The sequence below is a fragment of the Cebus imitator genome, unplaced genomic scaffold (assembly GCF_001604975.1).
Source record: "Cebus imitator isolate Cc_AM_T3 unplaced genomic scaffold, Cebus_imitator-1.0 Scaffold72, whole genome shotgun sequence".
Classification (NCBI taxonomy): domain Eukaryota; kingdom Metazoa; phylum Chordata; class Mammalia; order Primates; family Cebidae; genus Cebus; species Cebus imitator.
Genome location: NW_016107387.1, coordinates 6,167,056 through 6,192,487, shown reverse-complemented (window position 1 = coordinate 6,192,487; position 25,432 = coordinate 6,167,056). Strand labels below are relative to the sequence as shown.

The following is a 25,432-nucleotide window of genomic DNA, read 5'->3' as shown; positions in this document are numbered from 1 at the left end:
TCCCCTAAAGTTAAAGACTTGTATATTATAAAGCAGGTTCTGTTTCCAGAGAATCAGAAAGCATTACCATATCTGTAATCATACCTTGCTACTAGATTTCATCTTCACTGATGGAATCACAACATTTCATACGCATTCTTTAATTTTATTTTTCTTTTTTTTTGGCTCGTATTCAGTGGCCATACATTAAGGTAAAAAAGCGTCCTTTTTAAAAAAAGTAACTCCAGTGGAGACACCTGGTAGACATCACCTCAATCAAATAGTGTAGATGAGTTTGGGTACGGTGGCTCCTACCTATAATCCCAGCACTTTGGGGGGCCCAGGCAGGCAGATCGCCTGAGACCAGGAGTTCGAGACCAGCCTGGCCAACATGGCAAAACCCCATCTCTACTAAAAGTACAAAATTTAGCCAGGCGTGGTGGCCGGCACTTGTAATCCTAGCTATTCCGGAGGCTGAGGCAGGAGAATTTCTTGAACCCAGCAGCCAGAGGTTGCAGTGAGCTGAGATCATGCCACTGCACTCAGCCTGGGTGACAGAGAAAGCCTCTTTCTCAAAAAAAAAAAAGATCCAGATGAACTTGCTGGTACCATGTCGCTTTGTTCTAATGTTGTGAGAAGAGCACTTCACCTCTGTGGTTTCTTCTAGAAACTCCCGGCTACAGTCCCATGATGAGAAAAATACAGACAAACACAAATTGAGGGACATTCTACAAAATACCTGACCATCACTCTCCAAATTTTAAAATCGCCTTTGCTTTTTTGGTGTAAAAATGAAATGTGTCCTTTATAATTCACCTAATGATTTCCATCTCTATTTCACATCGAAGGCACGAGTGCTTTGGTTTTTCAGTTTCACTGATTTTTATGAAACAATGTGGACGAAATGCAATTTATATACTATAACTGCATAAACACTACCTGTGGGAAGAAAGTTGCCCAGGTGCCAAGGCAAGAGACTGAAGGCACAAGCTGTCCCGGTATAATCAATAACTGATTACTTAGTTTTAGCAATGATACCAAATATATTTAGAAACAATCACATCATCAATTATATAATCCGTCCTATTAAATCATGATTCTTTATTAATCTTTGCTTTAGAGCATAGAATCATTTTAGTCTTATAGTACAGACACAATCGGGTCAAATATAATTCAGAACTGAAGGGACATTGTGAAACTGATCAGGAGGCGAGAGTAAATGCCCTGGGAAGATGCCCGTTACTTAGCAGGCCATGAAGGGGAGTTTCCCTTTCACTGGGGGAGTTCAGAGAACATCTACTCTGCCCGGCTCGTGAGGAAGGCCTGACATTAGTCAGCCCAGCCCGCAGACATCCAGGGGCTTAAATGCCTCTCTGTGGTGCTGTGCTCTGATGGTCACCATCCTTGTCCACTTTCATGTTCTACTTTCTCACTGAGTGCTTTTTCTAAGTTCTTAGAAGTTGTGAGAAGTAAAGAATAGAGGAATCCTAAAAGCCTGTGATCTTTCTGAGAGTGTATAGATAGATGCTGACGTATGTGCCTCCCCCACTTGCAGAGGCTACCTGAAAGGGAGGAGCCCCTGTACTGTAAGCACATGATTTGCTTGACCCTATCAATCACGTCAGATGATTCTCTTTCCTTACCCTGCCCCCCTGCCTTGTATACAATAAATATCAGTTCGTCCAGGCATTCAGGCCACTGCTGGACTCCATGTTGGTACTAGTGGTGTCCCGGGCCCAGCTGAATTCTTCTCTCATCTCTGTGCCTTGTGTCTTTCTTTCCTGCGATCTATCACCTCCACACACAAAAGAACACCCACTAGACCCTGCGAGGCTGGACCCTGCAACCACCATTGAAAAAAAAAAATGGAACAGGGCCTCAGGGAGGGTAGGGCTGACTGGCAAGCAGCATTTGAGCTGTTCATTCCTCAGTGATCATGAGAATCCCAGAAGTGATTTAGGGGTGTATGTCCCTGTCGAACTTCTCTCAATCAATTCCTGCTAACTTAAGCAATAAACGCGTTAATGGAAAAGAAATTGAATACCTTGAGAAGTTAAAGAGCTGACTATGCAGGTCAGATGTAGGGACTCACACCTGTAATCCCAACCCTTTGGAAGTCCAACGCAGGAGGATTGTTTGAGCCCAGGAGTTCAAGACAGCTTGGACAGTATAGTGCGACCCCATCTCTGCCAAAAATTTTAAAAAGTAGCAGGGCATAGTGGTTCATGCCTATAGTTCCGGCTATTCAGGAGGCTGAGGTGGGAGGATTGCTTCAGCCAGGGAGGTGGAGGTTGCAATGAGCCTTGATCACACCACTGCATTCCAGCATTCCAGTCTGGGCAACAGAGTGAGATCTTACTAAAAAAAAAAAGTCAGGCGTGGTGGCTCAGGCCTGTAATTCCAGCACTTTGGGAGGCTAAGGCGAGTGGATTACCTGAGGTCAAGAGTTAGAGATCAGCCTGACCAATGTGCTGAAACCCTGTCTCTACTAAAAATACAAAAATTAGGCAGGCATGATGGCACGTGCATGTAATCTCAGCTACTCAGGAGGCTGAGACAGGAGAATCATTTGAACCTGGGAGGCGGAAGTTGAGGTGAGCCAAGATCACACCATTGCACTCCAGCCTGGGCAATAAGAGTGAAACTCAATCTCAAAAAAAACAAAATCAAAAATTAGCCAGGCATGGTGGGGCACGCCTGTAATCCCAGCTACTTAGGAGACTGAGGCAGGAGAATCACTTGAATCCCTGGGAGGTAGAGGTTGCAGTGAGCCGAGATCACACCATCGCACTCCAGCTTGGGTAACAAGAGTGAAATTCCATCTCAAAAAAAAAAAAAAAGTTAATCATGTGGTTTCAGGAAAGAAACTGAAACCCAGAAGAACCCAGGAAGCTCCAGGCATCTGGGGGACAAGGGACAAGAAGTGATGGATGCTGTCCCCAGGCACTGCCAGGGGAATAATGAAGTTCCTATCCTTTTTCATCCTTGAATTATTTGCCTCCATATTCAGTTCCACGAGGGAGATGCTGTTTCACTTAACAGGGAGCGGCAGAGACCACTGGTTGCTGTAGCAGAGTTTATGCTCACCTAATACCTCATGGACTTCCCAATGTTTCCCAGCCTGCCTTTCAGTTAGGTTGGGGCCATGTGACTAATCCTGGCCAAAAGAGATGTGTGTCCTTTCCAAGATGAGAGAGTTACAAGCTGGTGTGCCTCCTTGGTCCTTCTATTGCCCCATTGCCTATCCCTTGGAGGCATTTCCAGGTGACCTAGCCATGCTGACCTCTATTGCTGGACTGCCAGCTCAGGAGGACAAGGTTCACAACTGCCCATCACAGCGCTGGTACACTGCAGGTGCTCGGTAAGTACGTGCTAAATGGAGAAGTTAATGCACAAATAATTCCTAAAACCCTGTGGTGCCCTTCACTTACCTGTGTGTCTCCCCAACCAGACCAGGAGCTTCTGCAATGCAGCAGCTGGGTCTCACTCAACTTGATAGGCCTCATGCCCAGCACTGCACTGGCACAGAGTGATACCCAACAGATTTGTTTAATGTTGGATGAAGTGAAAATGACTGGATGGTTGCATGTGTAGATGTACTGGTGAGTTGGAGGCCAGTTGTACCCCAGTCAATAAACTGCTGTTTGTTTCTGTATATATCTTTTGAGATTCACTATAATTCCTGGGAGAAACAGCAGCATCCAAGGCAGCTCAGCCACAAAAATCCAAGCAGTCAGTCCCTAACCACCGTTGGAGTAGCCACCGCCACCTCCTCTGCCCAGGGCCTGTGAGCTTGTGAGCCCTGTGAGGTCCCTGGCCACACACACCACACAACACTACTCCTAGTGCACTCAGCTGGCTGCCCTGCCTTGAGAAGAGAAGGTTGTTACAGAGAACATTCACCTCTAGGGATAGCCAGTTAATTCTCCAGAGTGGTGGTCTCCTTGGGCTGTGATGGATAGTAAATAGATAGAAGATGGGTAGATAGATAGAGAGAGAGATAGAGAGATAGATAGATAGATAGTAAATAGATAATAGACATATAGTCATGTGTTACTTAACAGTGGGGATATGTTCTGAGAATTGTGTTAGGTGATTTCTTCATGTGAACATTGTGGAGTGTGCTCGCACCATTTTAATTTCTTTTTCATAGAGACAGGTTTCACCATGTTGGCCAGGCTGGTCTCAAACTCCTGACCTCAGGTGATCTGCCTGCCTTGCCTCCCAAAGTGCTGGGATTACAGGCATGAGCCACCGTGCCTGTCCAGGACACATGTATTGAAATCCTTTGAAACTTTTTATTGTTGACTTGTTATATAGTCCTTTACGTATTTTTCATGTATGGCCCTTATGAGATAGATGATTTCCAAATATTTTCTTCTTTTGTCATTAGTTATTAGTTTATTATAAAAGAGAGATGTGGAAATTGCTTTTATTAATTTTTTATATGTGTGTGTATATAAATTTTTTTGTTTTTAAGACAGGATTTTACCATGTTTGCCAGGCTGGTCTCAAACTCCTAACTGCAAGTGTGCCTGCCTTGGCCTCCCAAAGTGCTGGGATTACAGGCGTGAGCCACCATGCCTGGCCAATGCTTCCACAATTTTAAATGGAAGAGCCTACTACACACCTAGGCTATATGGTCTAGCCTGCTGCTCCTAGGCTGCAAACCGGTGCAACACGTCACCATGCTGAATACTATAAGGAATTGTAACACAATGGTAAGCATCTGTGCATCTAAACATATCTACACATTGAAAAGGTACAACTAAAATATGGTGTTAAAGGTAAAAAGTGGTAAACCTAAATAAGGTGTCTACTGAAGGGCTTGGAACCAGGGATGCCGGTGGTGTAATGAATGGAGCTTACAGGACCAGAAGTTGCTGTGGGTGAGTCAGCGAGTGAGTGGCAAGTGAATGTGAGGACCTAGGACATTACTGTAACGTTTATGTGACTGGTAGCACATAATTTTACTTAGACCAGCAACACCACAAACATATGAGTAATGCATTGTGCTATGACATTATGACAGTTATGATGTCACTAGGCAATAGGAATTTTTCAGCTTCATTATAATTTTGGGGGACAACTGTTATATATGTGTTGGTCCCATCATTGATCAAAATGTCATTATGTGGTGCGTGACCATAGACAGATATATAAGGAGATATTAGGAGAACTGGTTCACATGATTACGGAGACTGAGACGCCCCACTATGAGCCATGTGCAAGCTGGAGACCCTGGGATGCCAGTAGCAGCATGGCTCAGTCCGAGTCGGAAGGCCTTGAAACCAGGGATGTCAATGGTGTAATTCTCAGTCCAAGGCCAAAGGCCTGAGAATACTTCCACTGGTTGGGGGGGCCGCTGGTGTAGATCCTGGAGTCCCAAAGCCAGAGAGCCTGGGTTCTGATGTCCAAGGGCAGGAGGAGAGTGTCCCAGCTCCAGGAGAGAGGGAAGGGGAGGAAATCCCTTTCTCCCCTTTTTCATTTCACCAGGACCCCCAGTGATTGGATGGTGCCTGCCCCATGGAGGGTGGAGGTTTCCCACTCAGTGCACTGACTCACACACCAATCTCCCTGGAAACACCCTCACAGACACACCCAGAAATAATGCTTTACCAGTCCTTTAGGTATTCTTCCATGCTGCTAAGTTGGCACTTGACTGTCTTGATGATGAAGTGTTATATAATACAGGTGGAAAACAAGTCACGCAAATGGGAAGCACATGATCCCTTTTGTGTGTTTGTTTTTTTAAGTATGTAAATCAATAGAACTGGCAAGGTAAAGGTCTGGAAGGAAGGATGCACACCTACCTAGCTGTCGCTTGGGAGAGAAGGAGAGTGGGATTGTAAGGCAGGGCCACAGCAAGGAGTAAAGGAATGGGGGTCTAAGAGAGAGAGAGCGCGAGAGAGGTGAAGCCCTGAAAAGGAGATCTATTTGATTACTTGATGTACTCACAGGGAGCAGCCTTGTTAAGAAAAATTATCCAAAATTGAGAAATAGAATCAAAAGGACAATTGCCTGTCCTTTTCTGTTTTTGTTTTTTGAAATGGAGTCTTGCTCTGTCACCCAGGCTGGAGTGCAATGGTGTGATCTTGGCTCACTGCAACCTCAGCCTCCTGGGTTCAAGCGATTCACCTGCCTCAGCCTCCTGAGTAGCTGGGATTGCAGGTGCACACCACCACGCCCAGCTAATTTTTGCATTTTTAGTGGAGATGGGGTTTCACCATGTTGGCCAGGATGGTCTCAATCTCTTGACCTTGGGCGCGTCGGCCTCCCAAAGTGCTGAGCCCAGCCTGCCTGTCCTTTTAAGGAAGTCTTTTCTTTTCTTTGTTTTTTTTTTTGTTGTTGTTGTTTGTTTTTTAAGACAGAGTCTCACTGTGTAACCCAGGCTGGAGTGCAATGGTGCAATCTTGGCTTGCTCCAACTCTGCCTCCCGGATTCAAGCGATCCTTTTGCCTCAGCCTCCTGAGTAGCTGGGATCACAGGCACCTGCCACCACACCTGGCTAATTTTTGTATTTTTAGTGGAGACAGGGTTTCACCATGTTGGCCAGGCTGGCCTTGAACTCCTGATCTCAAATGACCCGCCCGCTTTGGCCTCCCAAAGTGCTGGGAAGGATGTTTTATTTTCTAGAACAGCATACCATTGTTTATTAATAATAAAGTCCTCAGTTTCTGTAAAGTTCATGGAAATGACTTCTGTTCAGTTTTTTTTTAAGCAAATAAACCAAAGATGATAGTTTATTGCGCTATAGGATGTTGGCTGGTTTCATATCTAACCCAACAATCATATCCCAACATTCCTTTATTAAATTGCCTATAAATCCCCGTCTCCTCAATTGTTCTTGGAACCAGCATGACCATCTGGCTGAGTCGAATACAATATTTGACTTGTGAACATTCTAATTTGTATGAACTGTGTTTTTAATTTGTTTGAAATCCCTCCCAGGCTGGAGGGAGAGGCCCGTATGCCACCCCAGAACAGTGCCTAGAGCCCCAGTCCCTTCTCCATTTCACTCCAGCCTGGGCAACAGAGAGAAACCCCATCTCAAAAATAAATAAATAAATAAATCAAATAAACCAAACTGGAGAATTCAGGAGTGCCTCCTCTCTGATATCCTTGTCTCTGCTGGGAGCACGATGCATTTAAACTATACAGGTCAAACTCTTGGTACAGAAACCCTAGCACCAGTGTCACGCCCCAAAGCAATGCAACCTCTTATTGAATAATCACTCTGGTTTAACAAATCATCCACACTTCCTCGTGGCATACTTTACAGGAGAATGGGACGGGACTGGTGAGTTTTGACAGGGAATTGAAAGGGCCTCTGTGGAGCAGAAGACCAGAAGGACAGGCTATGCTGGTATCCATTATTCTTTGGATTTCCAGTTTTCTCAAATTCAACTCATCCAGTTGGGCGCGGTGGCTCATGCCTGTAATCCCAACACTTTGGGAGGCCAAGATGGGCAGATCACCTGAGGTCAGGAGTTCGAGACCAGCCTAACCAACATGGAGAAACCCCGTCTCTACTAAAAATACAAAAGTAGCCAGATGTGGTGGCACATACCTGAAATCCCAGCTACTCAGAAGACTGAGGCAGGAGAATTGCTTGAACCTGAATGGCGGAGGTTGCGGTGAGCCGAGATGGCGCCATTGCACTCCAGCCTGGGCAACATGAATGAGACTCTGTCTCAAAAAAAAAAAAAAAATTAAACTCATCCTAGGTAAGGTCTTAGTGTACATCACAGAGCATGTCAGGCTTGCCCTAAAACGGGTGGGGCCAAGGGAGTTCAGGTGACTCCTCAGGCAGAACCCAAACCTGTAATCCTTTGTTTTTTAAAAAAAACACTTGGAAAATTCATCCAACCCGGTGGGGTAGGAAGGAGGGGAGCCCATCCCAGCCATCAGCATCAGGAAGTGGCTATGCCGGGAAGTTGGAGATGGGTCTGAAAGTGAGGGCAGTGCTGCAGGCAGATAGTGACCCTCCTGCACCTGCCCTCTGTAGAGTGTGCATTTGAGACTGGAAGGAGGACAGGAATGCCTCTTTCACCTCCTTCACCTCCCAGTTCCTGAATGGCTCAACTTCATCCTGATCCACCACTGTCACTGCCTCCCAAAGAATTTCCTGGTCACCAATGCAATGATGGTCCCTGAGCTGGACTCTGGGACCAGTCTGCAGGCTGAGCAGGCACCAGTGGAGGCAGGGCATTGTTCTGAGATAGCGAGGGCGGGGCTAGGTGAGAAATGTGCTCTCTCCTGCTATTTAGCCAGGCACCACACATTTCAAGGTAGGGAGGAGCCCTCCTCTCAGTGCCCATAGCTGTGGGAGGCCCGGGCTGCCTGATCTGACCTCTGACTCCAGCTCCCCTCTGCTGCACAATTCCCCTTTCTGCTGTACCTTCCACATCAGCATCCAGTCCATACTGGGCTCTTTGTACCAGGGAAACTCATCTACCAGGTCAAGGCCCTGGAGGCCTGGGATCTTGGGGTGAGCAGAGAGGGCCAGGGGAGGCCTGAGATTTGGTCCAGAGCCCCTGCTCACAGCAGGAGTGAGCTCTCTGCTCATTACAGTTGACATCGTTGAGACAGGTGGGCTGCCTGGAGCTGATCACCAAAAGGCTGGCAGCTGCCACCTACCACTCCCTCTACCTGTCCCACCAGCTGGCTGACCTCAAGCTCCAGGACCTCCCCCACTACTCCAGATCTGGGCAGCCATAGAAAGGGGACACTCCTCTGGGGCCTGAGGGCTCCAAGCCGCTCACCCTTGGCTATACCCCTGTTGGTTTCTTCAGCCTTCCTCCAGCCTCCTGCCCAAACACACTGCTGCTGCCTCCAAGCCCTTCCTGCTTATACTCTTCATCTTTCCCAGCTGTGTGACCTTGGGCAAGTTATTTAACCTCTCTGTGCCTGTTTCTTCATCTGACAATGGAAGTAATAAGAGCACCTGTGGTATAGTTTATTATTCTTATTAAATGCAAAGCCCTAAGGACAAACACCAGCGCACAGAAAGTGCTCTCTGAACATTAGCTATTAAAATTATTATTCGCCCCAGAAAGTCACTGTGTCTCCGGGTTTTTCCAAGGTAATCTTCCTCACAGGAGAATTCCTTGGGATGTAGCTGTGGCCTCCATGCCAATGGCCAGATCCTCTTGACATTTGGCCTCCTGTGGGTTCCCAGCTCCCGCCACCAGCCGGCATAATGGCCTCCCTCCAGTACTGAGGTTGACGACAGAGCCACTGCCCATTAGCCTCCAGTGGCTCCCAGTTGCTCACCACATGCAATTTTGTCTCCCCTGCAGCAGCTCAGCCCCTCTGGAATCTGCCCCGATTTCCATTCTTCCACCTCAGCACACCCTCGGCCTAGGGAGACAAGGCACCCTAATTTCTCTCTCTCTCCCAATTCAAACTCTGCCCCTGCTTCAAGCCCAACTTATGTCTCGCCTCCCCCTTGAAGTCCTCAGGGACTCATCCTATATGAACATCTGCAGCAGGCGCTCTTCCTCAGCAGTAGGTCTGCATGCCCTCCTATGGCTGGGGGTGGAGGACCCTTTGGGAACCAGTGGAGAAAATGAACCAATCAGACGGTCCTAACACAGATGGGCTTGGTGTCTCATCCTTCCCTGTGGTTTGGAATCCAAATGCCTGCAGGCCAGTGAGCAGACAAAAGCTAAGGAAGAAGAATGGGCAGGGACTGTGGCCAGTGGGGACCTCATGTGTGTCTGATGGGGACACTGGTGACCCAGCTATCACTGTGACCAGATCTTCAGATTTTTCAGCAGAAACCAGACATCTTCTAATATTTAAATGTTGGCAAGTGATTCAACTTGAAAAACAAACAGAGAAACCTTGCCAGCTGATCAAACCACATCTACAGATCAATCATGGCCCTCGGGCCTTGGTTTGCACACCCTGGTAAAGATCGCAGCCTCCCAGTTTGAAACTCGCTTCTGCAGTTCACTCTGTGGTCGGCCACCTTCCTTCCTTGGCCTCAGTTTCCTCTTTTGTAAGCAGCTGGTCTCTCAGTGGCCCCTTCCAACCCACACCCCCGTGCAGCGTTGGCTCCGAAGAGTTAGTCACCATGTGTTCCCAAATCCCCGGCTTTGGGAACCGATATTGTTAGTCTGCTACCCGGATGACACACGGTGAACAGGGACTTGGAGCTCCAGGCCTGGGTCACGGAGGTCTTCCCGGAGGGTTTTCCAAGCCGAATGCTCTAAGGGGATGTGTCCACTGCCCCAGGGCAGCAGCCCCTTGGGTCTCAGCTCTGTTCTCTCTACCCTACTCCCATCTAGGGGTCCCCTCCACCCTGGGCCACTGTGCTGTGTTCATTGGTGTTTCACCATGATCATCTTCACCTGCTCAGCCCAACAGGCTGCCATCCACAGTGGCCAGGTGAGCCAGTGCCAGACCCAGGAGACAAGAATGATCATGGGAGGAGCAGACCTAGCAGCACTGGCAGCTCTGTACTGAGTTCATGGGGTAGGTCTGAATTCAGCGCCTGGATGCCCAATATTCCTACTACCATGTGGCTTGCCCTGCCCACCGCCAAGAGCCAGACAGAACTAGCAGGCCCACTCCCTGAGGTCAAGGCCACATGCCACGCCCTGGTGCTCCTCTGGGGGGGTCAGCAATGAAACCAAGGACACTATAAGCAATGCCCAAGTGTGGGTGGCTGGGGCCTCAGCTTCTAGAAGAGTGGGTACAATGGCTACTAGGAGGGCGCACTTAGCTTAGCAGGCTGAGCTCCTAGGTGGCAGGGCTTCCAGCCACTAGGTTGCCGGTGGGTGTGGTTTGGGGTGGTGTGGATTCCTAGTAGGTGGAGCTTAGAGTGGTCTGGGCTTCAGAGTGAGCCGGGCTTGAGTTGGTCTGTTTCTTGTGGCCCACAGGCTTTTGTCTAGGTGGGGTGGTTTATGTCTTAAGTTGGATGGTTCTGGAGTGGTCCAGGACCCCTAGGTGGGCTGGGACTGGGTGGACTAAGTCTCCAGGTAGGGAGAGTTAAAATAGAACGGAATCGCTGTGGGCTGAAAATGCAGCCGGCAGAGGTCCCAGCCTTTCCTCCTGCCTGTCTGGACACCTACCCAGAGGAGGCCCCGCGAGGGAGCATCGCCGCCTTCTAGAGTCCCCTGGCCCAGATCTCTGGGGACGTCCTGGAGTGGAACCGGGGCCTGGCGCTGCCCTGCTCCTACCTGGATGCCACAACCGCAGAGAACGGGCGGTGAGAGCACGTGGCATGCACAGCCTGCATCGCACCCTGCGGCGCCAGCCCTGCCACCAGCGCTCCAATAACTTGCCCTGCACACTCACAGATAGACCCAGGGAAAGGAAATATTTTGTTTTGTTTTGTTTTGTGGGGTTTTTTTGTATGTTTTTTATTTTTGGGGGGTGTTTTGGTTTTTTCGTTTTTTGTAGTTATTTTGAAAATAGGAGGGCACAGTATGGGGAGAGGCGAGACGGGAAGGGCAATCCTAAATGGAAATGCTGTTCTCAATCAGCACCGGGTCCAGGTAGTAGTAGGGGATGGGGAGGCACTTGTTGCGCTGGCGGATGGCGTTCGAGATCTGGTTCAGACGCTGGCGGAATGCCTCTATGCTCCTCCGCGGGGCCTCCTCCACGAAGTGGATATCCGGGAAGTGGCCCAGGGGGCGCTGCGGGCAGAGAGCTCGGCAGCTGGGACCAGAGCCCGACAGCACCCCCTCCTCCTGCTGGTGGCCCTGGTCCCTCCACCCTTTGGCTTCAGTGGCCTCTCACTCTGTTCTCCCCCCTTGACATCCCCCCCCAGTTATCCTGCCCCCTCCCTCCCCAGCTCCTGGCCCCATCTCTCACCCTGTCATCAGGCTCCCGGCTGAGGGTCCAGAGCACCAGCAGCGTGATGCATGTCGTCTTCACGTCCGGCAACGTGTCCATGAAGGTCTCCAGAGTGGTCAGCCCCTTCGCCTGCATCGGTGGGTTCCGCATGGATGCTGGGAAGTTGGGCATCCAGGCGGTGAACTCCATCTGGAGATAGGGTAGAAGTGCGGGTCTGGGTGGAAGAGCACCCCAGGAGTTTCGTTCTGCCAGGCCCTCACCACCCTCCCTCCCCTCGCTGCCTTGGACTCCCTGCCCTTGGCGCTGAGGCTGGGATGGGTTGGTTAGACTGGGGCTGGGGCTGGGTGTGGGGCTGGGGTTTCCTTGAGATGAGGCCAGAGGCTAGGGCTGACAGTTGGGTCTGAGGCTCGGTTTCCGTTGGGACTGGAGTTGAAGCTGAGACTCGGGCTGAGACAAGTTGAGGCTGGACCAGGGATTATTGCTGAGGTTGGGTTTGAGATTGGGGCACGGACTAGGAGGTCGGGACCTGGGGCTGGGCCTGGGCTGGTGAGGGCACCGGTACCTGGCCTGTGTTGACAGCAGCGTGCTTAGCAGAGCAGGTGTAGATGACTATGGTGACATATCGGATCAGCTCAGGCACGGTTCGCAAGCACGTGGGGAAGCCTGACAGGCAGGGGAAAGGCGCAGGCGGCGTCAGTCCTGCCCTGGCCCTGGATGCCCGGCAGAGGGCGCCACCATGCCCCTCTCTCCTCGTTTTGCAAAAGCTCCAAGCTGCGGCATCCCTACCCTCATCCTGCCTGCGTGACCCTCCTGTGGCTGCAACCCCATCGCCCGTAATCCAGATCATAAGGCTGTGGACAGAGGGTGACAGGCCCTGGCCAGAAGTCCTCCAGGGCTGCTCCTGGCCCCTGCCTAATGTGTGGCCCTCAGATCTCTCTCCCAATTTCCCTGGGGGTACCTCTCTGGTCCAAGGTCAGGGGCTGTTGGGAGAGGCAGGAGGCTTTCTTCCGTTCCTCAGTTCCTTCGGAAGAGTCCTGCCCTGAATCAATCCAGCCCACACCATCCACTCCCTCCCATCGCTGCCTTCAGGACTCTGCCCACTCCAGATGGATTTCTCCATCTCACCTCTCTTCCCTACCAACTGCTGGTTTCTCTTTCCTGTTGCCCCGTGTGAACCTCAGGTTGCTTCTCTTTCCTATTGTACTGTGTGTCCTGGTTGCCATGGTGATCTCAGGTTCCAAAAGTCCCACACATTCAAACCAGACCCATCATCTTCCTCCCTAACTTCTCCTCCTTTCAGCCCCCAGCTCAACAGATGACATACATCACTTAACCAGTTGCAAAAGCCCAAAACCCGTAGTCGCCCTTGGCCCCTCCCTCCCCTCACCTGCCCCTCACCACCAAACCCAAACTGTCACCCAGTCCCAGTCCCATCATTTCTAGCCCTGGAATTCTCTGTGGTGTCCCCACAGTCCTCATCCTAGTCAGGTCCCCAGTCTTCCCTCCTGGACACCACAACAGCTTCCCTGTTTGCTGGCTGCCAGCGCAGCCTGATAATCTGGCATACAAGTCTGATCTCCTTGTAAAACCCTCGATGGCTCCCTCTGGCCCTTAACCAAGCCTGGCTGCTGCTCACAGCCTCAGCCTTAGCCCATTGGGAACCTCTTCCCCTCCCACACTAAGTCAGTTGCAGAGAACCTGACTGCAGTAAGCAGCTCTCAGAAGTCCCTATGCTCTCCAGGTTTCTCCCATGCAGAATTCTCCATCCCCATCCTCTGTCATCTCAAGGCTAGCCTCTCATCCTGCAGATCTTAGCTAGATGTTAGCCAAGAAGTGAGATCTCAGCTAGATCTTAGCTTGCTCCTCCTGCCCTATCTTCTCTCCACTACCCCATCCCAAGATGGGTTAGTCACCTTCCCTGGGCTTCCCCACAACTTACTTTATGGAAATACCTGCCACCCTAGACTGTGAACCCCTTGAGGGCAGGCATCTTCACCACCTGTCCTGTTCCCTTTTGCCTCCTCAGTAACTGGTACAGTGTTGGGTTGTGGAGGCTCACTGGATATTCGCTGGATGTGTACCCAGGCGGCGGGACCTCACCCCTCTCCTGGAGCTGCCAGCTCCCCCCTGCCAGCTCCCTGGCCTCCCACCCTTTCCTGTTGGAGCTCACACCCCATTTCACAATCCACAAAGATTTGTTTCTGAGGTGGGGCTGGGACCCCCTCCAGGTCTCTGCAGAGATGACCCACAGCCCTTAATCTCAGACAGGGACCCTTGGCCAGCCATGTTTTCTTCCCCACCCTCTCTAAGGTGCCACTGCCCCAGAGGCCAGAGAAGAGCCCTTCCAAAATCCCAGGGCAGCAATTTGGTCTCCTTTAGTCCACAGTAAAATATGTTCTGATCCAGACCAGGAGGGCCCTAGCTGACCTGCCTGGGGGCTGCCCCTCAGCCCCAGCTCCCCCTGGTTGCCCATATGCCCAGGCCCATACCTGAGCTCTCACGCCCTAGAAGGCACTCCTTAAATATCTCCTGCACCCAGGACTGCAATTCTGGGTCACCCTCCACGGCTGCGTCACACGGGTAATAATAGGTGATCATCTCCGTCACATACCTGACCAGGGGACAGGGCCTCAGTTTGGATCCTCCCCTCCTGCCCCTCAGCCAGGCTTCTCCCACCTCCCCCAGGGTGCCCTGGCCTCGGTTGGCCCCAGAGCTGCCCCAGGCCTGTGGGAGGGCAAGTCCTGTGGGGCAGAAGTGGAGAGGGTGGCTTGGCAAGGCCAGAATGCACCCAGAGCACTCCCTTATAAGGGCTGGGCAAAGCCTACAGGCAGTTCAGATCCCAGAAGGGGTCTGGGCAACAGAGGTGGGCTGGGGACCCAAGCAACAAAGGGGCCTGCTGGGCTGAGGGTGCAGGTGTAATGGACACACAGATCCCAGGCCCATTCCCCAAGCACAAGCCTATGGATGACACCAGACCCATACTCAGGTCCCCAGAAGCTCCCTACACCCTCTCCAACACCCCAGGGTGTCCACCCTGAGAGCCACCCACTGGTATCCAGAGCTCACCTCTCCAGCGCATTCCACACTGCCAAGCTGTCGTCACGGTAGTAATATCCAGGCAGGTCCTGGACCCCACGCTCCACAAAGTCATTGGGGAGGTAGAGGCTGTCATAGGTGAGCTCCGACAGAGCCCGCACCATCACCCCAGCAAAGCCCTCCACTCCCAGAGACATGCCCTGTGAGGGAGGAGGCAGATACTGGAGCCAGAAAGGCATCCCTGGCACTCCCCGCAGGTCCCCTATGATCTCAATAAGTGTCCCCCAAGCCAGCCAACCCCACCTCCAGGAACTCTCCTGCTCCAGGCAGCACCCCAGCCCTGCCCTGCTCCTTTCTGGACAGGAGAACCCACTTCATCCAGTTCCCTCCCTCCATGCCCCCTCACGATAACCCAAAGGCAAGTGAAAGGTCCTGGTGTTTGTCCATCTGCAAAGGCCAGAGGAAAGCAAGCGTCTTGTTGGGGATGGGGGCGGAGTCTTACCTTGGCAGAGAGCCCCCCCTCATTGAGGAGAACAGCCCGGCCAATGCTGTTGATCTGGACAGTGTATCGGATATGGGGGATGAGGAGCTGTGGGAAGGACAAGGAGGATGAAGAGAGAGGGCTGCAGTGGCACCCAAAGGAGCTGAGCACCCCACTTCCACAACATCAGACCTGCTCACTCTGGGAAGTCCCCACGCCAAGCCCTCTCTTACTAGAGTCTGACTGCTCAGTGGGCTGGGGGCCTTTCTGAGGCCAGGTGAGGGCCATGATGCCTGGGGGAGGCCCCTCCCCCCAAGCCCATACCTTGTAGAGGGGGTGGCACATGGGCAGGTTCCTCAGCATGGCCAGGCCGAAGGCCTCGGCAATGAGGTGGGTCTCCAGTAGGTGGGCGATGGCCTCGTGGCTGTAGAACTCCGCATAGCGCACCCACGTCTTGGCCAGCAGCCAGTCCCACTCAGAATCGCTGGGCAGGAAGATGGGGCAATCCGGCCCAGGGGTTTGGCTGAGCTAGGGGTGGTGAAAGAGGGAGGGTTAGGTGAGGGCAGGACCCACACACAGAAAGGCCCCACTGTAGGGAGGAGGCAGAATTGAGTCTGAGAAGGTGAAAACCCTCCCATACTCCAGTCCCATTGGTCCCCTGAGTACCCCTGGCCCTTTCTTCCCTCCCCACGTTTGATCTTGCTGTTCACTCTGCCTGACTTCAGTACCTTCCCCTTGTCCGGTCTCTACCTGGAAGCCCCCCCTTATTCTTCCAGAACCATCTCACAAGCCGCCTCCTCTGGCAAGCCTTCCTTACTCCAACCCCACCTCCACCAAACTCAGGAGTGCAGGTTGCGCACTGCACAAGGGTTCCCAGCCCCTCAAGGAGCAGGCAGATCACTGAAATCAGCCTACACTCTTACACTAAGGAACCAGGACCATCAGGCTCTGGGGCTCTGGCCCATCCACCCAAAGGGAGCCTCTTTCTAACTTGTACATGACCCTTGGGGGACCCCTGGGAAGGGAGCACCTAGTTCCTTCCTCTGCCAGACCAGATTCCCAAGGCAGCAGCCAGGTCTAATTAGCTCAGTATTTCCAGTATGGCCCCAATCAGGGATTGATTTTCCAAGTGGATGGATGGATGAAGTAAAAGAGACTAGCACACTCCACAGACACACATATGTGCTCACACTCACAGATGCACACACATAGGGCATACAAGTGCAGCCAGCCCTTCGTATCCATGGGCTCCACACCGTGGATTCCACAACAGATGGAAAATACCCTAGGGAAATAAACTGTCTCTACTGAACATGTGCAGAGTTTTTCCCCTAAACAATACAGTATGACAACTATACATAGCATATACATTGTATTCTATTGGGTACTATAAGTAATCTAGAGAGGATTTATTTTATTTTATTTTATTTTATATTCTATTTTATTTTATGTTTTATTGAAACAAGATCTCATTCTGTTGCCCAGGCTGAACTGCAGTGGCATGACTTCAGCTAACTGCAACCTCAGCTTCCTGGGTTCAAACGATTCTCCTGCCTTAGCCTCCCGAATAGCTGAGCCTACAGGCACTCCCCACCACCCCTGGCTAATTTTTGTAGTTGTACTAAAGATAGGGTTTCCCAATGTTGGCCAGGTCTCGAATTCCTGACCTCAAGTAATCCGCCTACCTCAGCCTCCCAAAGTGCTGGGATTAACAGGCGTGAGCCACCGCACCCGGCCTAGAGAGGATTTAAAATACACAAGTGGGCCGGTGGAGGTGGCTCACACCCGTAGTCCCAGCACTTCGGGAGGGTGAGGTGGGAGCATCGCTTGAGCCCAGGAATGCAAGATGGAAGAAAGCATAGCGCTCCTTGTGTACATGCAGCAGCAAGAGCTCACCCAGCTCCGCTCAGCAGCGCACCTTGCACTTCTGTACCTGAGGGGACCAAGATAGCAAGCAGGTGAGAGGCGGGAAGCTGCCAAGACGGTCCTTGCATCTTGCAAGGTGCATCTACACCTAAGCCTATTCGAACACACAAACCTGATCTGCTGCCAGCCCACACCGGGCTTTTCTATGAATTAGAAAAAGGTGCCCGGGTTGGGCGCGGTGGCTCACGCCTGGAACCCCAACACACAAGAAGATGTGTGTAAGTTATATGTAAACACTGGAACATTTTATATAAGAAACTTGAACATCTGCAGATTTTGGCAAGGCGGGGCGGTCCTGGAACCCATCTCTCAAGGATACCGAGAGACGGCTGAATACACACAGGTCCACATGCTCACATAAGCGCGCGCACACTCGGAGGAACATTCGCGCACACAGAGGCTCAGCGGCAGCGCCGCCTGCGGCCCAGGCACCTGGATGGCGATGGGCATCATCTTGCCCTCGGGCCCGAAGTGCAGCAGGCAGAGGGGGGCGCAGTGGTGCTGCTTCCGGCCGCTGAGCTCGACGGTAGGGAAGCCCTCCATGATGCGGTAGTCGGCCAGGTAAATGTTCCCCTTCTGGAGGGAAGCCGCTGTGGGTGGCTAGTAGGCAACCACACGGGGCGCCCAGGGGCAGGGGTGGGACGGGAACGCGGGGCGCGGGGCGCGGGGCGCTGGGTGCGGGTGTGGCTGGGACTTGCGCAGGCGCTGGAGGTGGAGAGAGACCGGGATGCCCGCGAGGGAGGCCGGGAGGGGGGCCGGGGTCTCCGCCCGAGAGGGCCTCACCTCCAGCTCCGCTTGCAAGCACGTTCCCTCGCCCAGGAACGGGGCCACCATGTCGTCTGTGACTGGGAACTTGTCTGGGATCCGCGTGCAGCGGCGGATCAGGCCTGGGTTGACGCCGTTGAGGTACTGGTACCCAAAGAAGGTGTCCTCGGCCCAGTGCTCTGCCACGTACTCTGTGGGGACGGAACGAGGGCGTCATGAGGCGGCCCGGCTCCCCTCGGGGACGGAGAGGCATGGGACAGAAGAAGAGCGCGGGCACCGAGAGGACTCGGGGAGGAAAACAAATCCCCCAGCCTTGAGCTGAGCGGCCAGAGGAGCCCGGGGCGACGTTTTCCCAGAAGCCGCCAGAGGGCGCGCGCGCCTCGCTGCCTCTCGCGTCCCACACGCCCGGGACCACCTGGCTCCCTCTGCTCGATCTGGGACACCCCATTCCATACCAGCGACAACAGACTTCTTGCCAGGGAAAATTTTCTTAATATCCTTCAGTCTCTTCCACGAATGTTTGCAGTCCAACAAGCCGCGGACTTTGAAAGCCAGTGCCCTAGGAGATGGGATTCCAGGGAGAGTCTGTCACCCAAGGGTCAGCTGGGGCTAGTGGCGGGGCCGCCCCACCCACTTAGGTCTCTGGGCCTCAGGGTCTGTGCGTCTCAAAGTCTCTGGGTCCCAGGTCTCAAGATCTTTGCATCTCTACGTCCCTGGGATCATGTCTTGGGTTTTCTGGGTCTGCATGTCAGCTCCCTCTGCCTTCCTGACCATTCCAACCCCTGGGACTGTCTTGGAGGCCACCATGGTGGTGGGAGAGGGACAGTCCTGGCAGGAGCCCTCGTCATTCACACACACTCACATGGGCCCCAGGCGAGTGAAGAAGGAGGCTGTCTTGAGGAAGGAGTAGCGGAGATTTAAGCTTAGGAATTTGGTGGCCTTAAAGTTGATAAGAATTGGAAATCCTGGAATATAACCATTCCACCTGTGGGGAGAAGCGCATAGCAGCTGGGATCCAGGGGGCGGGGAGGAGGCAGGCACCCAGGCAGAAGCTATGGGAGGGGCCCAGCACAGCTTCAGGTCCTTACTCTGGCCGGTTTCGGTTGCGATGCCTTCGGACCGGAGGACGGTAACTGGGAATGTGCACATAGTTGGGCAGGCCAGGAACAAAGACCTGCCAGCTGCAAGGGAAGCCCAGATGTGCCCCTGATGCCCGTGCACCACCCCAGGGCAGAGGGCCAGAGCCATCACTGCCCCCACCTCCCTGGACCCCTGCAGGGCCCCAGAGTCTGCCACCCGCCCCCTCACTGGTAGAAGTCCTGCTTGGCTCTGATCTCCTCTCGTCTGTGCTCCAGGAGGATGGGGAGTGAGTCATCTGCTGTTGTCTTTCCTGTAGGGAGACCAAGGAGGCAACTCAAGGGCTGACCCCTGCCCCAAGTGAGGACATTCAGTATTTGACTTTTTGGTCTTCCTTGTTTCACTTAAGATAATGACCTCCAGTTCCATCCATGTTGCTGCAAATGACATGATTTCATTTTTTCATGACTAAATAGTATTCCGTTACATATATATGCCACATTTTCTTTATCCAGTCATCCATCAGGGCACTTAGAGTGATTCCGTATTTTTGCTAGTGTGAATAGTGCGGTGATAAGTAAAGCATCTTTTTGATATATTGATTTCTTTTCCTTTGGGTAGATACCACTGAAATATTAATAACTGACAGTTGTTTAGCACTTACTAGGTCCCAGGTACTTTGTAGATAGTTTACTTTTTATTAATCTAAGCCTAAGAAACACCCCTGGCACCAACAGTTTCAGCTAAAGGACTGTATCACCATGCCCATTGTACAAGGAGAAACAGTCATATTATGTGGGGAAAAGGCTGGATTTGTCCCGCAGCAGGCTGCTCCTGACCACCAACAGTTGTTAAACCTTTTAAAACTCCCTTCAGTCTGGGTGCGGTGGCTCATGCCTGTAATCCCAGAGGCCGAGGTGGGTGGATAACGAGGTCAGGAGTTCAAGACCAGCCTGGTCAACATGGTGAAACCCCATCTCTACTAAAAATACAAAAATTAGCAGGGCATGGTGGCACGCGCCTGTAATCCCAGCTACTCAGGAGGCTGAGGCAGGAGAATCACATGAATCTGGGAGGCGGAGGTTGCAGTGAGCTGAGATCGCACCACTGCACTCCAGCCTGAGGGACAGAGCAAGACTGTGTCTCAAAAAAAAAAAAAAGAAAAGAAAAAAAAGGAAAAACTCCATTCAGATGTCATCTCATTGGATTCTCATATCCACCCTATGAAATAGGTTCTGTTGTGAGTTCCATTTTACAGATGAGGGCACCAAGGCTTAGAAGAATTTGGAAATGTGCCCAGGTGTCCAGCTAGTAGGTGGAAAAACTGCCACCCACATCCAGGTCTGTCTTTCTCCAGCACCCTGGCTGGTGGTCCCCAGGCTGGCCTGTGCTGCCACTGCAGCCCATCATTTCCCATCAAGGCCCTCACCTCACCCTCCTCCACCTCTCCATCCTCCTCCTGCCTCAGCTCACATTGTATTCTGGATGAACAGTGTTCCCTGGAGTTGTGAAACCCAGAGACCCAGCTCATTTCAATCCCCAGGGCGGGAACCTTACTCCTTCGAGGGCCCTGTGGGTGACTCAAGTCTCCCTGTCCTCCTGTTGCATGGCAATGGCTCACCCAACCCCATTCCTCCCTGGCCACCAGCATCACCCTGCCTGTCCCCTCTTCCGCGTCACCCAGACCTGTCACTGTGGGAAGGTGCTCAGTGTCCCCAGCAAGCCCCTCCCCTTGGCATGCCCACTGTCTCTCAGGCTTTCCTTGCCTCTCCTTTCCCCAGCTCAGGCCCTGGTCCCCACTCCAGCACTGGGCAATGAGAAATGGAAGAGAGGTAGTCAGCTGCAGGGAAGATGGGGCTTTCGGCCCTGGGTGTCCTCAGCTCTGCTTTCCCTCCCATCCGCCTCAAAGGAAGCCAACACTCAAGTGGTAGAACTGGGGGATCACAGAGGACAGGCCTCCAAGTCCCATGCAGTACTACAAATTAGGAAGCCGACCCCAGCCCACCCACACAAGGCGCTCTGGCAGGGGTGGGTGCAAGGAGCTCAGCCACTCAGCTCCTGTTTTCTCCCATGGGAACAACCAAGCAACTGGAAAAACCACTGGGCAGCCTTAGCCAGCCACGACCTTGGAGAAACCCTGACAGTCTATCTGAATAATAGGGCCTCTATTGGATAGATTGTTACTGGATTAAGGGGGGTCTTTTTAAGTAACGGTGCATCCTGTTAGAGAAATAAGGTGTCCTGTTGGGATAATAGGGAATCCTTTGGAGCAACAGAACATCCCATCAGTCTAAAAAATGCTCTGTTAGAAAACCAGGGCTCATGCCTGTGATCCCAGCACTTTAAGGCCAAGGCAGGTAGATCACCTGAGGTCAGGAGTTTGAGACCAGCCTGGCCAACATGGTGAAACCTGTCTCACTAAAAATACAAAAATTATCCAGGTATAGTGGCACGTGCCTGTAGTCCCAGCTGCTAGGGAGGCTGAGGCAGGATAATCGCTTGAACCTGGAAGGCAGAGACTGCAATGAGTTGAGATCATACCATTGCACTCCAGCCTGGGCAACAAGAGCGAAACTCCATCTCAAAAAAAAGAAAACCAGGGCATCGTAATTATAAGACCACAGTACCATGGATTCCTGTGGAACTCAAAGGGCTTCTAAATGGAGTAGCAGGGTGCCAGTTGAAATAATGGGGCATCCTGTTATAGTAACAGAATCCTGCTGGAGTAACAGGGAGTCTTTTTGGAGTGCATATAGTTGGCATCATGAATAGGCCTCCTGTGAGAATCCTGAGCCTCTCCCTAGCATCACAAGGGGTCTTTTTAGAGTGGCTGGGCATCTTGTAGGAGTGTGGGAGGACTGGAGAAGCAGCAGGGAGTGCACTCTGGGAATGCTGTCTGCTGCTGGATGGGGATGCTGAGGGTAGCTGCAAGGCCTCAGGCACCTCTGTTCCTCCAGTGCGCAGCCCCAAGCTGAGGCCAGAGCAGCAGCACTGACTGAGGGAAATATGTGAGCGTGGCAAGAGAGCCCAGAGTCCCTGCTGGGGCTGGCCCCTGCTGGCTTGCTGGAAACGCGGGTGCCATGCCCAGGTAGCAGGCTGGAGTGAGGGGGCCTCACGGCCATGGGATGGAGCAGGGTGATGAGGGCTTACCTGTGGCCTCCCGGAGTGACAGGGTCTCGTAGCCATCCATCCACTGGTAGGCAGGGAAGTGGTAGATACGGCCGTTGGGGGCACAGATCTGCACGTAGTTGCAGTACCAAGGGTCTTTGGGGAAGAAGGAATAGCGCTCTTTGTGAAGGCGGATGATGATGAGTTCCCCCAGGTCCTGCGGGCACTGCACGGTGTACTGGTCCACCTAGGCAGGATGCAGGGCTGGCTGAGTGGGCAGGTTTCTACCTGGCTCCCAGGCTGCCCACCCAGCTGGCCCCTCACCCAGGCCCTGCTCATGCTGCGCAATGCTCACCTCCCTGGACTGATGGAGAGGCAGGATATTGACCTGATTGTTGAGCTTCCTTCTGACTCCTCGGGCTTGGGGGTCTCCTACTGGGTCCCTCTAACCAAGGCCGCCTGTGTAGGACTCCAGCCCCTCCCTCTCTCCATCCCCAGCTCCTGTCTTCTCCCATCCCCTCTCCAGGCACCCGAGGTTGCAGGAACCCTTCAGACCCCTGGGAACTTGGCTACCACGCTACAGTTTTTGAGTGGGGAGAGGTGGCGGTCCAGCCGGCCCCTTCTCCCATTCATCAGTGACGATGCAGATATTCAGAATGACCACACAGATAGAGTGATCTCTTAAGGTCACATAGCAGCAGGTGGCTGGGCCTGACTCAAAATCAGGTCTCAGGGCCTACAGAGCGTGCCTTCCATGAGACAGGCTTGTTTGATGCCATTTTAAGCCACAATTATGATGCAACTGAACTTAGGAAGAGTGAGTAAGAATGGAAGAGAGACGGATGGGGGGAGGGGAAAGACAGAAGAAAAGGGAGAAGAACGAAAGCAGGTAGAGAGGATTGAGAGAAGAGGGATGCAGGATGGGCAGAGACAGGGAGAGAGGGCTGAAGGAGAGGGAGAGAAGAAAAGGACGGGGAGGGAGCTGAGGAATGGCTGAAAGGGATAGCAATGAGGGAGCAGGATGGAAAAGGATGGCGCAGAGACCTGGGACGTGTGTGACGGGCTGGGAGCCAGCTCTGGGCAAGGCGTCTAGAGCCACCTGCTCACTGCCTTCAGAGCTCTGCATCTGCTCTCCAGCCTCTTCTGGCCAAGCTCAGCTCACCTGGCTCCCCCTGCACACCTCCACCCCTCTCAGCTCCCCCCCACACACACACTCACACATACACACACACACACACACACGCACGCACGCACGCACTTACCGCCCCGGTTGCAAAGTCTCTCCCAAAGTGATTCAACAGCTGCTTATGGCTCTCTCCTTGGGTCCCCACAATGGTCAGTGAGATGGAGTCCAGTGTTCCTGACAGGAGGTCGGTGCCTGTGGCCACCTTGACTTTGTAGGTGGCCATGGCTGATCTTCAGGAGGCAAGAGGGACACTCAGTCCTGGACACCGTGGAGGGGCCACACAGAGACCCAAGGCAGGCAAGGGAAGCCAGGCACAGAGTGGAGTGGACAGGGCCAGCCTCCAAGGTAGAGTGGTGAGGTGGCGAGTTGGGGTGACTGGGCCTGCCGGCCAAATCCTGGAAAAGCTGCTGCCCTTGGCGGCCGGGATGCGTGCGGGGAAGGCCCAGGCAGGGCCCAGCTGGTGGCAAGTGAGCAGGTTTCTGGGCTCTGAGCCCTCTGGGAGCTGGCAGGGAGGAAAAGCAGGCAGGGCACTGGGCCTGCCTCTGAAAGGGCGGATGGAAGACGCCTCGGATGAAGGCGCCTTCAGGGTGGGGGAGCCAGTCCAGCCTGAGCCAGGGCCCCAGGGAAGTTGGGGGAAGGGGCAGGGTGGGGCCCCAGATCTTTATCAGACTAATAAGCTCTTTCCTCCTGCCAGTCCCCATTGACTGCAGTGCCAGGAACCCCTGCTAAGCAGGGCCCTGGGCAATGTGACCTGCATTGGTTCTGAGGCTACTGGTGGGTGGGGCAGAGAAGGGGGAGGGGCACTAACTTGCTGCACAGCCGACTGGCTGCCCGGCCATTCCTCCTGGGAATGGGGCAGGTGGTAGCGGCAGTGAGAAAGCCGGCCCATCCTTCTGCTGCAGGGCCCAGAGGCTGTGACAGGAAGGGTGGGAGGTGTTGAAGCTAGGGCTCTGGGACCACATGGGTGCAGAGAGACCTGGAGACACTGCGGGGAGGAATGATCAGAGTAGGAGGAGGAGATCTGTTGCTTCCTGCGGGGCCAGATCCGCTGGGGAGGGATTGGAGTTGGATACAAAATCAGAAGACAAAAGAAAATTAAAAATTAGAAGACACAGTGAAATCTAGGGCATAAGAATTAAGTTAAATAGCTAGGTGTGGTGTCTCACGTCTGTAATCCCAGCACTTTGGGAGGCCAAGGCAGGCGGATCACGAGGTCAAGAGATCGAGACCATCCTGATCAACATGGTGAAACCCCGTCTCTACTAAAAATACAAAAATTAGCCAGGCATTATGGTATGTGCCTGTAGTCCTAGCTACTCGGGAGGCTGAGGCAGGAGAATCACTTGAACTCAGGAGGCAGAGGTTGCAGTGAGCTGAGATTGTGCCACTGCCCTCCAGCCTGGGTAAGAGAGTGAGACTCCATCTCAAAAAAAAAAAAAAGAATTAAGTTAAATAATGGATCAATATGATCAATATTTTGTGGTATAATCATAAAATAGAATTCTACACAGGAATTAGAAAAAAAAGGCCGGGCACAGTGGCTCACACCTGTAATCCCAGCACTTTGGGAGGCCGAGCTGGACGGATCACAAGGTCACGAGATTGAGACCATGGTGAAACCCCGTCTCTACTAAAAAATACAAAAATTAGCTGGGCATGGTGGCACGCACCTGTGGTCCCAGCTACTCAGGAGGCTGAGGCAGGAGAATTGCTTGAACCTGGGAGGCGGAGGTTGCAGTGAGCCAAGATTGCACCACTGCACTCTAGCCTGGTGCCTGGCAACAGAGTAAGACTCTGTCTCAAAAAAAAAAAAAAAAAAAATAAACTGCAATGCAGATGAATCTCACAAAGATTATATTGAGTGAAAAGACCCGGACGTTAAAGAGGACATGTTCTGTTATTCCATTGATGGGAACTTCCAGAACCAGCAAAACTGAGCCATCCTTAGTTAGACAAGCCCCACTGGTGAGTATCTGGCAGAGAGGGAAGCCATATAGGTTGCTGGAAGTGTTGTGGTTTTTTTTTTTGTTTTTTTGTTTTTTTTTTTTTTGAGACAGAGTTTTGCT

At 52.5% G+C, this 25,432-nt stretch overlaps 1 protein-coding gene and 1 long non-coding RNA gene across 2 annotated transcripts in view; one reads left to right on the top strand and one right to left on the bottom strand.

The window, feature by feature from the left end:
- Nucleotides 1-11,354: 11,354 nt before the first annotated feature.
- On the bottom strand, nt 11,355-24,562 carry ALOX12B (arachidonate 12-lipoxygenase, 12R type). The gene is made up of 15 exons (XM_017531539.1): nt 23,443-24,562; nt 22,223-22,427; nt 19,304-19,385; nt 19,084-19,176; nt 18,858-18,980; nt 18,451-18,554; nt 18,014-18,186; nt 17,663-17,806; nt 15,629-15,832; nt 15,326-15,412; nt 14,854-15,023; nt 14,277-14,398; nt 12,350-12,450; nt 11,806-11,976; nt 11,355-11,627 (listed from the first exon to the last, which is right to left on the bottom strand). Exons 1-15 carry the CDS (start codon nt 23,587-23,589, stop codon nt 11,448-11,450), a joined length of 2,106 nt encoding a protein of 701 aa, XP_017387028.1. The 5' UTR covers nt 23,590-24,562; the 3' UTR covers nt 11,355-11,447.
- The window catches only part of LOC108306544, a 13,700-nt gene continuing 6,012 nt past the window's right edge, over nt 17,745-25,432 (top strand). Inside the window, exon 1 of the long non-coding RNA XR_001826191.2 lies at nt 17,745-17,791. This is a non-coding gene — a long non-coding RNA (uncharacterized LOC108306544). The remainder of the gene's footprint in view (nt 17,792-25,432) is intronic.

Bases quoted from the DNA above. Each gene is read 5' to 3' on its own strand.
- ALOX12B (XM_017531539.1), bottom strand. From the start codon at position 23,589: ATGGCCACCTACAAAGTCAAGGTGGCCACAGGCACCGACCTCCTGTCA. The intron at 15,024-15,325 runs GTAAGACTCCGC...CCTCCCTCACAG, and splicing joins AGGGGGGGCTCTCTGCCAAG to GGCATGTCTCTGGGAGTGGA. The intron at 11,977-12,349 runs GTACCGGTGCCC...CCCTATCTCCAG, and splicing joins CTGCTGTCAACACAGGCCAG to ATGGAGTTCACCGCCTGGAT.